Below are 15,789 nucleotides of genomic sequence, written 5' to 3' on the forward strand. Positions count from 1 at the left end.
CGGGGCTAATTTTTTTTTTTCTAAAACTCTTGACGTCTCTCCTTGATTCGTTTATTGGTTTGTTTCTTGAGAGGTTGCTCCTTTCCAGGTCCTGGGGAAACTCTCGATCATCCTAAACGAATACAAGGCAAGACCGGCAGAAGGAAAGACAAAATAAAATACTGCCGAGAGGCTAAAAGGTTTGCCTCCCGACCCGCTGCGGACAGTTGGAGTAGGTGCAAGCCGGAGCGGCCGGGAGGAATTCAGGGCGCCCCCAGACAAACGGGGGCGTGGCGTGCCTCGGGGACTGGCAAAGGCGGCCAACAAAACTTCCAAAGGGCCGGGGAGGTGTCGGGGGCGGGGCGGGGGGGGGCAGGATGGGGCGGCAGAGGCGGGAGCAGGGACTCCGAGGGAGTCGGGGCTGAGCGGAGGCTGCGGGGTGGGTCGGGTGGAAGTCAGGCCCCCGGGGATCCGGCCGGCCCTAGCTGTCACTCAGACTACCCCGGAGCCCCCGCAGACGCCCGGCTCGCCGGAAAGGGGGCGAGGCAGCGGCGGTGCAGGGAGGGCGGAGTGGGGAAGGGGCGTCGCCCCGGTCGCCCCCGCCCTCTCCGATGTCATTGGGCCGACGCTGCGGGGTCCGCGCCACCTTTTCTCCATCCCACCCCGTCCGCTCCGCTGCGCTCGTCCGGGGGCCGGTGCGGCCCGGGCCGTTGACGTCACCGCCAAGTTTGCTGCCCTCCGCGCCCCACGTGTGGCGGCGGCGACGGTCGGGAGGCGGCGGGGGAGCGTCTGCGAGCACAGTGGCGCGGCCGCTGACAGGTCCCGCGCAGCCGGGCTCCGGCACGCCGCTCCCAGGTGGGGACCGAAGGCAGTTTGGAGCAGCCGGGCGCGCGCGAAGAGGGGTGCACGGCCCGCCGCGGGCCTCCGGTTCCCGCTGGGGCAGAGAGAGTCGGTGGGACCTCGCAGCGGGGCGCAGAGGGCGCGCCCGGGCGGCCACGGGCACGAAGGAAAGGACTATCGCTCGCAGCTGTCTGCAGCGCACGGAGCTCCGCGGCCCGGGAGCCTCGAGTGCCCTCCCCGGGACCGAGCGAGGGATGCAGGATCGCTGAGCGGAGACCCGCGCCGAGAGGCCGCTCGGGGCCGGCGCTGAGACCCACGCCTTCGCCGCCGCCGCCAGGACCCCCGATCCGGCGACGCTCCGAGAACCGGGGCGCCGAGGGCGACCCCAAGGCTCGGGACTCGGGCGAGTCTGAGACGATGGTTTCTTAAGCACGGCACCACTACCCCCTCCCGCCCCCTCGACCGGAGGCAGGGACCCCGCGCGGGGCGCCCGGGGCTCGGTCCCCCCGGGGCAGCTCGCACGGCCGCAGGGACGCACGGGCGATGCGGGGCCCCCCGCAGGAGGTCGCGGCGCCCGGCGGAGTCCCGGCCTAGCATGGCCCGCGCGCGGCCCGACGTCGCCTCCGGCTAGGATGGCCCCTCCGGGCCCGGCCGGCGCCCACCCCGCCTCCGCCGAGCCGCTGTCCCGCAGCATCTTCCGGAAGTTCTTGCTCATGCTCTGCTCCCTGCTCACGTCCCTGTACGTCTTCTACTGCCTGGCCGAGCGCTGCCAGAGCCTGGCGGGCCCGGCGGTGCGGCCGTCGGGCGGCGGCGACGAGGCGGGGGCCCCGGGACGCGGCGCCCTGGCGGGAGGCCCGAGGCAGCCGGCGGTGTGGCCGGCGGCGGCGCACAGGAAGCGCCTCCTGCAGCTGCGGCAGTGGCGGGGACGCCGGCCGCCCGCGCCGCGCGACGACGGCGAGGAGGCGGCCTGGGAAGAGGAGCCCCCCGGGCTGGCCGGAGGTCCCGGCGGCTCCGGGGCCGGGAGCAGCGTGGCCGAGGCCCCGCCGGGGACCCTGGCCCTGCTGCTGGACGAAGGCAGCAAGCAGCTGCCGCAGGCCATCATCATCGGCGTGAAGAAGGGCGGCACGCGGGCGCTGCTCGAGTTCCTGCGCGTGCACCCCGACGTGCGCGCCGTGGGCGCCGAGCCCCACTTCTTCGACCGCAGCTACGACAAGGGCCTCGCCTGGTACCGGTGAGCGGGCGCAGGGCACAGCCGGGGGAGGGGTGGGGCGCAGCCGAAGCGCGGGGTGGGGGGGGGACCCCCGCTCCCCTCCCTCCCGGTTTCCTGCAGAGGGCAAAGGGTCCTCAGTGGTTGCTTTTGAGTTGAGGGGTCTCGTCCCCCTCCAACCCCCGTGCCTTCTGCTTCCAGGGAGGGGGGTGTCGAGGAAGGCGGTGGGAGGGAAATTTTGGCCTTCTGTGATTTTTTCTTTAGTCCTGGGGACTTCCTTTCCGTCACACAGCCAATGCCACCTTTTCCTCCTGCTCCCTGAAAGTGACCCTGTTGTTAGCTAAAGGGGGGGAAAAGGAACTTCCTAAGTGAGAAACCTGTTCCTCGATCATTAGCTTTGCAGTCTACTCCATGCGCTCCCCAGAACTCCTAGTTTTTTATTTCTTACTAATCTGCGGAACTAGCCCCTGGGGCTCCCGCAGTCTTTGCGCTCACGTGTTCATTTACCTTGACCCTTGGCCAGATCATTGTCCTGGGTGGTAAGTAATATCGAGACTTAGTAAAAGTGTCAAGAACTCGGTAGAGTCTAGGTAGTTGGGAAATATATGTTCGCACAAGTGCCAACAGCCAGTGAGTGTGCTTTAAGGAGGGGCTTCCTGGATAAAATAACTTTTGTTTGTGGTGAGGAATGAGTTTTGGAAAGTGTTCTCTAAATTGAAAGGGAATGCTACCTTGTGCTTTTGGCCTGGCTGAAACTTTCCTAAAGATCTTCAAACAATTCTCTTTACACAAGAGGTAGCCTTTTTTTTTTTTTTTTTTCTTTAAAAGAAGAAAGGGGGGAAAAATAAGGATACTGGTTACATTGTGAAAAAGCCTCCTAATAAAAGTTTAGGAAACAAGTCTGATTCGGATCTTAATCTTAAATTTGCCAGTCTTCTCAAATTTAGACCACCTTTAGTAATGGAATCAGCCAAACGCCAATAAATCCTGGTGTCACCTGGATTTTATTTGCCATAAAATATTGGCCTGTTTCTTTCCTCTGAGAACAACCCAAAATCACGTGGCCGGAATTTTCATTTTACGAAGTTTCATCTTGTTCATTAAGTATGCATTCTCTGTTATTTTAACTGAAAGAACATTGAGAAAGTGACAGCACAATTTAGGTATATTTCAAAAGTCCACTCAACAAATAATTCATCTCCCAAACAGAAATGAACATGATCTGACAAGTTTATTTACTTGAGGCTGGTCAGGCACACCCCCAGGTTGATTCCGGGAGCCGAATTTATAGTAACCCAACTTAGGAGAAAACATTGGGTCCTAAAAGTCAAGTTCAAACATGAAACACTTTTAAAACAGTAACTTTCCATTTGTTGGAAAGAAAAACAAACAACCTTCCCTCGATATAGAATATATATCATTTAAAATCATCAGGCACTTAAAAAATCCCCCTGTGTTTCTATCATTTATGTTGTATCCTCTGGGAAGTTCTTATAAAAATGACCTGTTGAATCTGAAAACAACAGGTCCTTCTTTTTAGCACAAAGGCAGCTCTGTTTTTTCCATCAAGGACACAAGAAAGAAGTGATTAAAGACCCCTAAAACTCTTATCTATAGCTGTTTGCATTGAATTGGGCCTCGTATAGTGCTGGAAGGGAACACATTTCAAGTCAGTTTCACGAAAGGTCTAAGACAACGTTTGGCTGTGAGGTGCCATTAAATACGGTGAAATATTTAGTACTAAAACCCTTTATTTTTGTTTTGCCATATAGACCCGATTTCCACAAAGTAGGATTGTTTCTTCTTATTCCAGAAATGAGTATTTGAGGGCACAGGATATCTACAGACCTGGATCTTGTTTTCTGTGAGCCTTTCTAAGCTCATGTAAGAGAAGGAAGGTTTCAAGGTAACTAGAAACACAAGTACTAACCAAAAAAAAAAAAAAAAAAAAAAAAGGAAGAAGAAGAAAAGTCATAAACTTTGAGGTCACTCTCTCTTTTGGAAACTGGATGCACGCTGTAAAGTAAATCTCTCCTTGGATTGTTTCTGCTGGATTCCAGCAGAGGAGTGTTATAAAGCAATTTATGGTAGTTACAAAAATAACTGTACGGTAGACTTCATGGTTTGCTGAATTTAATTTTCTAAGTGTCGGAGCAATGTCTTTGTTTTACCATTTGCAATGGTTTTTATTGGATGCATAAATTTAAGTTTAACTCAATTACATATAAAACTCTTACTTTAAAAAAAAAAAACCCTCCACCAATGCAGCCTGGATTGTGCAATTATTTAATGAAATTTTGCCACAGTTCTCTTTCGTCTTGGCTCTGAACTTGGGAGTTTGATGTTTGCGAGAGAAACTGAGGACGAACTATGAAAAAAAAATCTCTTGCACGGAATACTACTTAACCTATATTAAGCGCATGTTACTGCTTGTGTTTAGCTAGTATTTACAGTTAGGGTGAGACCTCCCTGAGTCAGCCCCAAATTTGTAATATGGGATTTTGACCACATACTGCGGACTCCCTGTCCCCCCCGCCGCCCCCCAACAACATGAACAGAAAGAAAACTGCAGCATTTGCACCCTGAAGTGAATTATGGAGGAAAAAAATGTGTAAAATATTTTGTAGATGCTCATTGACATGGGACAATCCTATATGTCCACTCGTGTGTTTTTTCCCCGGGTGACATCTCACAGTTGGCCATAATAGTTCGTTGTGGCAGTGCCCCCTACTGTCCAGACAAAGGGAGAAGTGTGTTGTTAGGAAGGCAGAGGAAAAAGCCATGGAGAATGAGTTTTGAGAATGAAAACAAGGAGGACACCATGGCTGGGATGTTTTGGTAAATTTGCCTCGTAAATTTCCACTGGGAGAAAACATAAAGTACTTTGCAAATTGCACTGGGAGACCAGTATAATCAATTTCTTTCTTCCAACAGGTTGGTAGTGAAGGCAAGAAAGTGAGTTTTTTTCAAAATCCCTTAAGAAAGGAAGTTACTCTGAATTGGTTTAAGATGTCCTAATGTTATTCTAGAACAAATGAAAACAGGCTGATATTTATATGCCAGGAAATTTATTAACGATCACAGGGGATGCTTCACCCCAGTCTTCTGCATGTGAATGAAACTCCACCCTGATAGGGTTTTAAAAAACATTCCACATTACTTAATTTAGCAGACATGATACCAGTGCAACAAATGTTTGTGGCTTGCATGTCATGGGAAAGCAATGCTTTGCAGTGAACAGTCTGCATTTCCATTGTATGGGTGGCGGGTTCATAAAGGAACGTAGGGGATTGTTGCATTTGCTTTAAAACTCTGGATCCTTTCCTGGAATGTCAAATGCCTCTGTGGTAGTTCAAAAGCAGGTTAGAATTCAATAAGAAGACCTCTCTCTCCCTGTGTACTTTTGCGCCAGCAAGGTATGTTGTGTTGGGTTTTTTGTTGTTGTTGTTAGACAAACGATACCTATTTATCAAGTATTAAAGATATATGTGTACACACACGTATATGTGTATGTATAAATAACACTATGTTTTCTGTAACGTTTCCGTCTCGTCTCGAATTTGGGGGCAAGATAGTAAGTGTTCCGTGTTTCTGAAAGTGCTAGTACTTTATGTGTTCATGTGTTTTCTTTAGAATACTGGATAATTTGAGTGGAGAAGAGTATCACTAAAATACTTTCCTCTATAGCATCCAGGAAGATCAAAGATCAATCAACTTGGGGTTTAGGAGTTGGTTCTCTTCTCCCCCACGTCCACCCCAACTTCTTCAAAATTTTAAAATTTTCTGGCCTCTAACGATCTTCGCCTTGTTTTCCAAATCCACTGGGGAGGCAGATGGAACAGAGGAACTTTCGGTTCCTATCAGGAGCAACCGGCCTTTCTTAGCAGCTGGAAACAGCTGCAAAGTACCTCCATGTACAGTTTCCCACCCTCCCGAGCGACGAGCCCCTTCTGCACGAAGGGGTGGAAATGAAATTCGAGCCAAGGGAGCTGCAGAGTCTGGCCACCCATGCAAGGTCATAGGGACTGAAGTCCAAAGAGAGCTCTTCTGTCCTTAGAGCAGTGTTAAGAACAGTGGGACGGGATGTGGGGTGAGGGGGAAAGCGGGCAGAAGTTGCTTTGGACGGCGAGTCTAGGGTGCTCATCTACAGGGGGAGAGGGTGCAGTTTCTCTTGGGCATAAGAGTTCCCAGGAGCTCTCAGAGACGATACACTCTCTATCCTCCCAGAGGCTGCATACAGCCCCCTTGAGAAGCCGCTGCGCTGTCATTTTGTTAGCTGAACGTCTCCCCTCCGGGCTTAGCATCCCAGTAGTTCAGACAGCCCAGTTCCTGTGAGTATGTGTGTGTGTCCAAGTGTGCGGGTAAGAACACGCACCGCATAGGTGTGTAAAGGGATGGAATTAGTAACAGGCAAGTTACTAAGGGCCTGTCGAACTCCGGAGCACTATCAGACACTCAGGATATGCAACAGGCATATGCAAACAGCAGCAACAAAAACCATGTTTGTTATGACCTAGAATGGGGAATACCTCGCATGCTCCAATATTCCTTTATAACAATGAGATTTATCGTGTGCGGATACGTTTCATGTGAAAGGCATAACTGTCTCGGAGCAAAAAACCCTCCATAATATGGTCCTCTGCCCTCCCCTTGAAAAGAGAACTCTCCGGCCAAAATATGTGTCTCGTATACATAAGTCTGTTGATTGGCCAGCAAGGTATACATGCCAGATCTGTGTTTCGGAGGGGGTCATGGGAATAAAATAATAAGCCTGTGCAATTAATGACATGAGGGGGGCTAACCTTACATAGACCAGATGCTCACATTGTGAGGGGAAGAGTGTCACAGAGCAAACAAACCTCCTTGATATAAACAACGAACGGGCCTCCCATCTCTAAGGGGGGAACCATGTGAACAACTGCAAATTGCAATTAACCATCAGTCCAACTGCCGGGTCCCGCTGGGAACTTTACGCACTTAGCACTTTTCCTTAGGGGGAGGACGTCTTCCTCCCCCCAAGTAATAGTAACTTGGCTGATAAAAAGTGTCCTTTCGGGGCGCCTGGGTGGCTCAATGGTTTAAAAAGTGTCCTTTCTTGGTACGTTTCCCGGTGATCCTAGACTTCCCGCTTTTTGAAAGTTGGTTTCTGCTGGGGTGATGAGTTACAGTTGTGAAAATGAGATTTCTTACTGAAGCTATGCCTTTAATAGGGAATCAGAGTGGTACTGTAACTACATAATGTTGTAACTCCCTGTTCCTCGCTTTTGTGACAGTGTCTTAAGGTGCTGCACAGCGCGTTTGCTAGTTTGATACAGTTTTAAGAATCTCTGTGGCAGATCGTGATACAGTTAACAGATAAACCTGTTTGAAACCAGAACTGAGAAACTGAGGAAATGCGGAGTTCAGTGACCTGAAGCCTCTTCCCAGTTGCTGGTCTCTGGTGATGCAACACTCGATTTTTTTTTTTTTTTCCTTGCATTAGTCAGAAAGGTCATGACCAGCGTGCTGCCAGTGATCCCTTGAGGACAGTATCCCAAAAGTTCAGGCTTGACCTGTTTCAGAAGCTGTCAGATGACAGTGAATGTTAAAAAAAAAGAAGAAAAGAAAGAAAAGAGGGAGTGTTCATTATGAATGAAATTTAGTATTTGCCACGAGCCACGTGATTTTCTTGCACAGTTGAAAAATAGAATCCTTTTCTCCTTTTTTTGCAGACGGTGGAGGGCAGCCCACTGTGGAGGGGACATGTAGCGCCACCTAGTGGGAGGGAGAGTCAGCAAGGGACCCAAGCCGCCACCGCTTGAACTTGGAAAAACCTCAGTTATCAGAAAGTGCAGTCTTAATTAGGGAAAGCGGGACAGGTCACCTTGGGTAGCACCTCGAGCGCGGATCGCCTGTCTAGCGTGGCTGAGCTGTGCTTTGCCTGTCTGAGCTCACTCCTTCCAGGCAAGGAGTTTGTTCTTTGGAGAGGAATAAAAGAGACTTGCCTTCACTATAAACCTGGGAAACAAGATAGAAATGATTAGGAGATTTTTATTAGAAATGTGCATGAGTGAAAAGGAACGCCAGATGCCCCAGATTAGTTTCGTTAGTGTGTCTTGCCTCTGTTTCTGAAAGCCGGCTTCAAATGAAAATACTTCCAGATGATTTTATTTTGACAGCGGTAATGCAGACTTATTCCTTCCCCCGTAGTGTACAGGTTCTGGAGGAGGGTCCCCAGATTCCTAACAGGCACCACATAGAAGCATCTTTAATCCCGAATGCACAGAGACAGACTATGAGGATCCCACCCACAGGGGATGGTGTCACGGGAGGTTGCTTTCAGAGTCCCAAAGAGAGAATCCTTCCTGGGACTGCCCCTCCGTGCCTGGGGAGGGCGGGTGGGGGCACAGGGGCGGTGGTCAGGTGAAAGTTATGCAGGGGAGGAGGAGAAAAGTAAGAACACTACAGAGGAGACCCTGGCAGACCCCATTATAGCCAGGTGTTAAGGTTAACACCGCCTTGTTATCACACGGAGATAGTGCAGATCAGAGACAAGAGACTAACCACTAGTGAGTAAAACACTGTGCGGCACCCTTGGTTAGATCCCGATGGAAGAATGGGAATTACAGGGCTAGCCTGTTCATGGAATGATGCCAAGATCAGTTCTGGGGTTTGATCACAGTACGAGAGTAATGTGGGATGCTAACCCTAGGGGAGTCTGGGTGGAGAGGTATCTGAGAATTTTTTGCACGATTTTTTTTTTTTTTTTTTTTGGTAGAGAGAGAGAGAGCACGTGAGCAGGGGGGAGGGGCAGAGGGAACATGCCCAACAGACAGGGGGCTCAATCCCAAGACCCCGGGATCATGACCTGAGCCAAAGGCAGACGTTTCACGACTGAGCCACCCAGGCACTCTGGTGCTATTCTTTTTTTTTTTTTTTTTTAAACAGCCTTACTATCTAATACTACTTTAAAACCAAAGGAAAAACAGCCACAACCACAAAGAAGGGAGGAGATGCCTTATGGCATCACGGGCGAGGGCTCTGATCGCAGGACTCCTCTGCTCTGCCCACCGGCTCCTGTCTCTGCCCTGTCCCTTCTTGCCTTCCGAAGGCCCCTGGCGTGGGCCTGCTGGCGTCCCCTGCCCCTGCCAACACCTGTCGCTTCCAGACATGCTGATCCTTCCCTCCGCCGATCCCCCAGTAGAACCGGCTCACGGCTCCCCTCCTAGTCTCCTGTCCCTGAAACAAACACAAGAGACTGTCTCGTGTCCCCTTGCTTCTTTCTCTTAGGGATGGCACATGTTAACATGAAGACAAAATAAAAAGTCACCCACCCCTGACCGAATCCTGCTTGTTCCGAAACTTTGGTGACGTCCGGGACAGGTTGAGAGAGCACAGAGAACGGCAGTTAGGGGTCAGAGGCAAATCCGCCGTGGGCGTCTGGCTTTTTGGCTGCAACATAGGAGAAGCAGTTGTTGGGTTAGGGAAGCTGGTCATGGGGCGGAATGATTGCTCTCGGGGCTGAGGTCCCGCACGGTTCAGATCTTCTCGCCAGCTTCCCTTTTCTGTCTGCTCACTTGACCTAGTGCCTTTGGTTTACACACTGTGGCTTAGGAGACCATACGTGGGAGCAACACAGACACGGAGTGATCCCGGGGTTCAAGGACGAGGAAGGACCAAAGAAAATCCAGCTTCTAGAACACTGGAGAACCAGGACCTGGGCACCCGGGGGGGGTTCTTCCCACTGGGACTACGGAGCCTGGATGCCCCGTGTCATCTGATTCAAATGTCCCTCCTGGGGGGCACCATGGCATTTTCTGCTTCTGGTTTTAAACACACACAGTTGTGCATTGGAGATTCTGGTTTACCAGAGTAATGAAAATCTCCCTTGAAACATTGCCTTTGATACTTTTAACAACTGTAAAAATAGTGTTATCCACATTACATCTTTACTTAAGCAAAACAAAACCGGGCGCACTGACTCTTGAGACACGAAAACCCCAGGGTTTCCTTTTAGTCGTTATTCTCTTTCCTGATTGGATCAGTTTTTGCACTTTTTAGAGACAGAGAGAGTAGTGCGGAGGGGCAGAGGGAGAGGAAGGGGGAGACTCTTACTAAACAGACTCCATGCCCAGCACAGAGCCCCATGCAAGGCTTGACCTCAAGACCCTGTGACCATGACCTGAGCCAAAATCAAGAGTCAGGAGGCTTAACCATCTGAGCCACCCCGGTGCCCCACTGATTGGATTAGTTTTATGAACCCGTTTTGTGCAAAGAGCAGGCTGCTAATGCTTGTGTAGATAAGACAATTTCTGTGATTTAATACCATTCTCTATTTGGGTGTTTGGCATCTTTCCATCTTAGTCGCTCTACACTTTCTTCGTGCGTTTTGAACCTTTCTTAAAAATAGCAAACTATTTGAACCTTGAAAAGGACATTTGATGAAATATATCCTCCTAGTCTCTGTTCCCTTGATTTCTGCTCTGCTCTTTGTTTCCTTTCTTCTAACTTTGGATGTGGTGGTTGTTTTCCTAGTTTCTTGAGCTGTCAAGTTAGGTTGCTCATTGGAGAACGTTCTTTTAACATAGGCACTCGTTACTCTAATCTTCATCTTAAAACTTCTTTAAGAGCATGTGTTCTATCTCTCCATCTTCATGATATTTCCAGTTCTTCCCCTTGTTATTCATCGCTAGTTTCACACCATTTGGTTGGAAAAGATACTTGACATAGTTTCAGTCTTCTTAAGTTTGTGAATACTTGTGTCACGGACCAGCACGTGATGCGTCCTGGAGGACATTCTGCGTGTGCTGGAGATGAATGTGTATTTTTGGTACTCTGGTTGGAATGATCTGTGTATGTCTGTGAGGTCCAGCTGGTCTAAAGGATTGTCAAGGTCAGTGTTTCCTTCTTGATCTTCTGTCTGGATGGACGATCTTTTATTTTAAATGGACGGGAACGATTAAGTGATGTTCGGTGAGGCCTTACCTTGTGCTGGATGTTACTGCATGTAGTCTGGGTATCTTATTAATATGATGACTGTTATTAGATAAATCCTATCACTTTTTGCCTTCTAGAGATCAGGAAAGAGAGGCCCAGAAAGGTGAAGTAATTTGCCCAAGGTCATACAGCCAAGTCAATGGTAGAGCTGTGCGGGATCCCCGGGCCAGCCCCTCCCCACCAGGGTATTTTGTTGGGTTCTCAGAATTACCCCTGTGTGGTTCTGCCAGTGGCTTCAAGATTGTGGGGATGGAAAGGCTGCCCTTGGGATGGAACATGTCTGATCCTGGTCTTGGACCTTTCGTTCGAAAATTGGGCAACGTACCGACATATGGTTGGAAAAATAAATTTTTCAAGGTAGTTGTAGACTTTTGTGAGTCTGTTGGTCTGTGTGGAAAAACTAAACCACTTGTGCGTTTGCTCAACTTCTCTCTCTCCGTCTCTTTTTTTTACAAAAGTAATCTGATGACAAAATCCATCTTCCTGGGCGCCTGGGTGGCTCGGTGGGTTAAGCCGCTGCCTTCGGCTCAGGTCATGATCTCAGGGTCCTGGGATCGAGTCCCTCATGGGGCTCTCTGCTCGGCAGGGAGCCTGCTTCCTCCTCTCTCTCTCTGCCTGCCTCTCTGCCTATTTGTGATCTCTCTGTGTCAAATAAACAAATAAATTCTTTAAAAAAAAAAAATCCATCTTCCTGAGCGTGGCAAAATCCTGGCCGTTCGCTTGGTCTCCACCCCCCCACCCCCCGTTAAATACAATTTAACTATGGAAAAAAAAAAACCACACACAAAACCTCTTAACCATGAAGTGGTCCAAATGAGTAAGTTTCCTCCTAACTGCTGTATGGGAAAGCCAAGCTGGTGTTGAACGAGCAGTCAGAAGGCTGGGAAGGCTGCTTGCGGGTCGTGGCAGTTGGGGCTGGGTGAGCTGGGGGCTGTGTCTGGTGGCTCCCCTCATCCTGTCATCACATCCTGTCGTTACATCCTGTCATTGCCTGTAAGAATCCACTGAACACGTGCCTGGTCCTTCTGAGTACGGCTGAGTCATGGCCAACATCCTGATTTCTCACTCTTCCCTGTGTGTGTACGTTTTTTCTCCCTCCCTCCCTCCCTCCCCCCTTCCTTCCTTCCTTCCTTCCTTGATTTTATTTATTTGAGAGAGAGACAGAGATAGCAGGGGTCAGGAGCAAGGGGAGAGGGAGAAGCAGACTCCCCATGGAGCAGGGAGCCCAGTGATGCCGATGATGCGGGGGCTCGATCCCAGGACCCTGAGATCATGACCCGAGCTGAAGGCAGATTAACCGACTGAGCCTCCCAGGAGCCCCCCCTATGTACATCTTTTGATTGACGTTTCTTTTTTCTGTTAATTGAGGTATGCTAATACTGCCCATCAGGGCACAGCCTAATTGTCACCCCAAAGCATGATTCTGTCTGTCTTCATTATTATTTTATTAATCACCATCATCTAATTCCCTCGCTGGCAGCCGGTCATCATGAGTACCAAGCCCTTTACTCTAGCGGTCAGGTCATTGCTACGTAAGACATCGCTGGTGATGTGAATTTCCTTTGGTTCCAGCCGTATAGGATCAGACTCTAAAGGTTGCTGGAGTCAGAGGGTATCTGGGAGATAAAGATTGTCTTGCTTACAAAGGGTCCGCCATGTCTTGCTCAGTGTTCTGCTAAAAGACAAGAACCTAGGGCTTCTAATTCCACGGTACCGTTCTGGAGAGTACAATTAAGAAACAATTCCGTGTCCAGAAGATACAAATTCGGTGTTGGAGGCTTGGCAACCGTGACAGAAACATTCGGGAGTATGGAACAAGTTACAGCATTACATTTTGCTCTTTCCAGAATGCGTGATTTAAAGCATTGAATTGAATTGAGTCAACGGTCAATTTGTCTTACAGTGGCTGGTTTTCATCTCAGATGACTTACTTCCCCAATATTTTGGTGCGTATAGATTTGGGGGCCCAGCTAGCATGATTGGCCCATGGATCCTCATGAGTAATTTGTACTTTATGGTTGGTGCCTGCTTGGTAAAGATTAGTAGGGGAAATCCCAGTACAGACAGGAAGAAGTTTGCTTTTTCTTTCTTTTTCTTCTTTTTTTTTAAGTTTGCTTTTTCTCTCTTGAGTGTTCAGAGTAGGAAGTAATCAATCAAATTATGGGAATAAAATTCCTTTACCCTTTTTCAGTGTTCTTACTTGGATTAGATCTCTCCTTTCGATAAGAAATATCAAAGTTGCCAGGCTGGTTTGAAGGACAGAGTCAAAAACGATGGATGTGTTTGGTATGGTCATAAATCTTTGTAGATTCTTACAAAGTTCATGTAGTTTAAAAAAAGAAAACCAAACAAAAAAACGGGTTAAGCTATAACTGAAGCTAATTGTTCGGTTCATCTTTCCAAAGAGGAGCCTCATCTGTTCTACCTTGATAGTTTAGAAAGTTGTGGCTCTAGGAAAATGCTGCAGAGATGACATTATTTCATTTCCCAAACAAAGCTTTTGAGTAAACAAAATCTGGCCTCTGTTTCTTTTTTTTTTTTTTTTTTTAATTTCCTGGTGTACTCTTAATTATTCTTGTTCTTTGATCAAATGCTGTGGGTTTTTCTTTGCTTTCTCTCTTTCTTCTTCTTCTTCTTTTTTTTAGAAGAAGTAAAAGCTACTTGTTTCTCTTTCTAATGAGATCTCACTCTTTCTTCTTGGTGTGGGAGGATTTGGGATACAAAAGTATCTGTTAAAAAACTCTCCCCAAAGCCGAAGGGTTACTAGAAAGCCCTGCTAGGGTTTAATGATGGAAACAAAACAAATTGGATCTGTTTTATATTTATCTTGGGGGGAGGTCATGGGGAGCTAATGCCTGTGATGAAAATTCTTGGGATTTTCAGGTGCATTTGCCCTGTGGCCAAGGGTGGCGAGTTGGCTTTAGCAAGCGGGGGAGAAATCGCATCTCAGCTCTAGCTGGTGGTTACCGAGTAAGAAAGTAGACTCATTATTGCCATGCCCTCTGATTTTTCAAAATAATCTCGGAATACTGACTTTTTAAAAAACGTAATTGAGAAATAACATAGTGATCAGGAGAAACCCAAAACAATGCTAAAAACAAAATTGTGCGTGGGGGGAGCTGATCGGTCTCATCTGAAGGTGAATGGTGGCTAGTTTATAACCTTTGGTCTGTGGTTAAGATGGGAGGAAGACCATCAAAGAAGCTAGGGTTAAACCTAGAGTTTCCTAAACTGTGAATCATAAGACATGAATTTATAATAAAATCCATAGTTTTAAAAAAAAATTTTTTTTTTTAAGATTTTATGTATTTGACAGAGAGAGACACAGCCAGAGAGGGAACACAACCAGGGAAAGTGGGAGAGGGAGAAGCAGGCTCCCTGATCCCAGGACCCTGGAGTCATGACCTGACCCGAAGGCAGGCGCCCAATGACTGAGCCATCCAGGCACCCCCATTGTTAATTTTTTAAATGAAAGTTACTACGATAGGATGAAATAGGAGTGTTGATCCCATGTAGTAATAAGCAAGACAAGGATTATCTTGACAAAGTTGGTTCCGATGTTCACATAGGCATAGATGAGTGGGTGCAGAGAGGGTTAGTTGTAAAATGTATTTGTTACAGTGGCTCTTGATGGGAAAAAAAGTTTGGAAGATGTTGGCTATTGTGAACAGAAGTCCTGTTAGAGAAGTCCAAAATGAATGTGCTTCCGGGTCTCTCAAGAAACGAAGTGGAGTCCTGCTCCGAGCTGTGGAATCACCACCTTCGTCTTCTTCAACCTTGTATCTCCAGGGCGTGAAGCTCTCTGCCTGCCTTGAGAGAGACTGACTGCTAATTTAATGAAAAACTGGCCCTTGGGTCAGAGGTCAGCAATATACTATCAGAGGACCTGATAGTAAATATTTTAGCGCCCCCCCCCCCATGCCACGGGCGCGGAAGGTCTCAACCTTTGAGCCATGCTTTTGTCCCGGAAAAAGCACCCTTAGTTAGTGTGTAAATGAACAGGCTGGGCTGTGTTCCGATAAAACTTTATTTGTCAAAACAGACCTTTGGCTCACTGCCAATAGTTTGCAGCCTTCTAGGGTGGGCGCAAGGCTTCGAAGTGGTTGATTTCCCTTTCTTTACTTAATCTTGTTACTGGCTGGTGAGTGGCCTCTACTGACCTTCATGGCCGCTGTGCACACGTGGTGTGGAAGTTAACCTTGCACCTGAACCCAGTTCAGACGGAGCAGAGCTCCTACCTGCAGAGCAGTGAACTGCGGAAAGTTGGGTGAGATCTGCAGGTTTAGGATGGTGGCATTTCATGTCAATGGGGTTGATCATACACTCGACGACACACGTTCTGTTTTGGAAGAGAGACCACATGAACGAAAATCAAAAGGAAACTTTGGTCGTTTTCCCAAAAAGCTTCGGATTCTGTTCTGATGTTTCCTTGACCTTGTACTTGAGTGCATTTTCGGTTGATAGATCTACCCCTGTGTCTCTGTTTAACCTTTAGTCTTCCGGGTGCCTGGTGCATCCTGCAAAAGCCTTTAGAGGGAGGACCCCAGGAGATCATCCTTCCCCAGCTGATCACTGTTAGGAGAAAGCATCCCGCCGTGTGGTTGAATTCAGCATTGTCTTTGCAAATGAGGGGTAAGACATCACGGCTGGAACCAAGCATGGGGAAAGAGTTGTGAGGATTAGTAATTGGCGTGTGTGAGGAGATGGGCTTTCTCCTAGATCAGAGCTGTCTGATAGAAATATCATGGGAGGGGCGCGTGGGTGGCTCCGTCGGTTAAGCGTCTGAT

General features: G+C 48.5%; 1 protein-coding gene across 1 annotated transcript in view; it reads left to right on the top strand.

The window, feature by feature from the left end:
• Window positions 1-1,451: 1,451 nt before the first annotated feature.
• HS3ST3A1 (heparan sulfate-glucosamine 3-sulfotransferase 3A1) overlaps window positions 1,452-15,789 on the top strand; it is a gene marked incomplete at its 5' end in the record, with an annotated part of 90,861 nt that continues 76,523 nt past the window's right edge. The window contains one exon of the mRNA XM_080826782.1: window positions 1,452-2,050. Within this exon, the coding sequence (XP_080682908.1) occupies window positions 1,452-2,050 (599 nt within the window). The remainder of the gene's footprint in view (window positions 2,051-15,789) is intronic.

The sequence above is a fragment of the Martes martes genome (genome assembly GCF_963455335.1).
Source record: "Martes martes genome assembly, chromosome: 16".
Classification (NCBI taxonomy): domain Eukaryota; kingdom Metazoa; phylum Chordata; class Mammalia; order Carnivora; family Mustelidae; genus Martes; species Martes martes.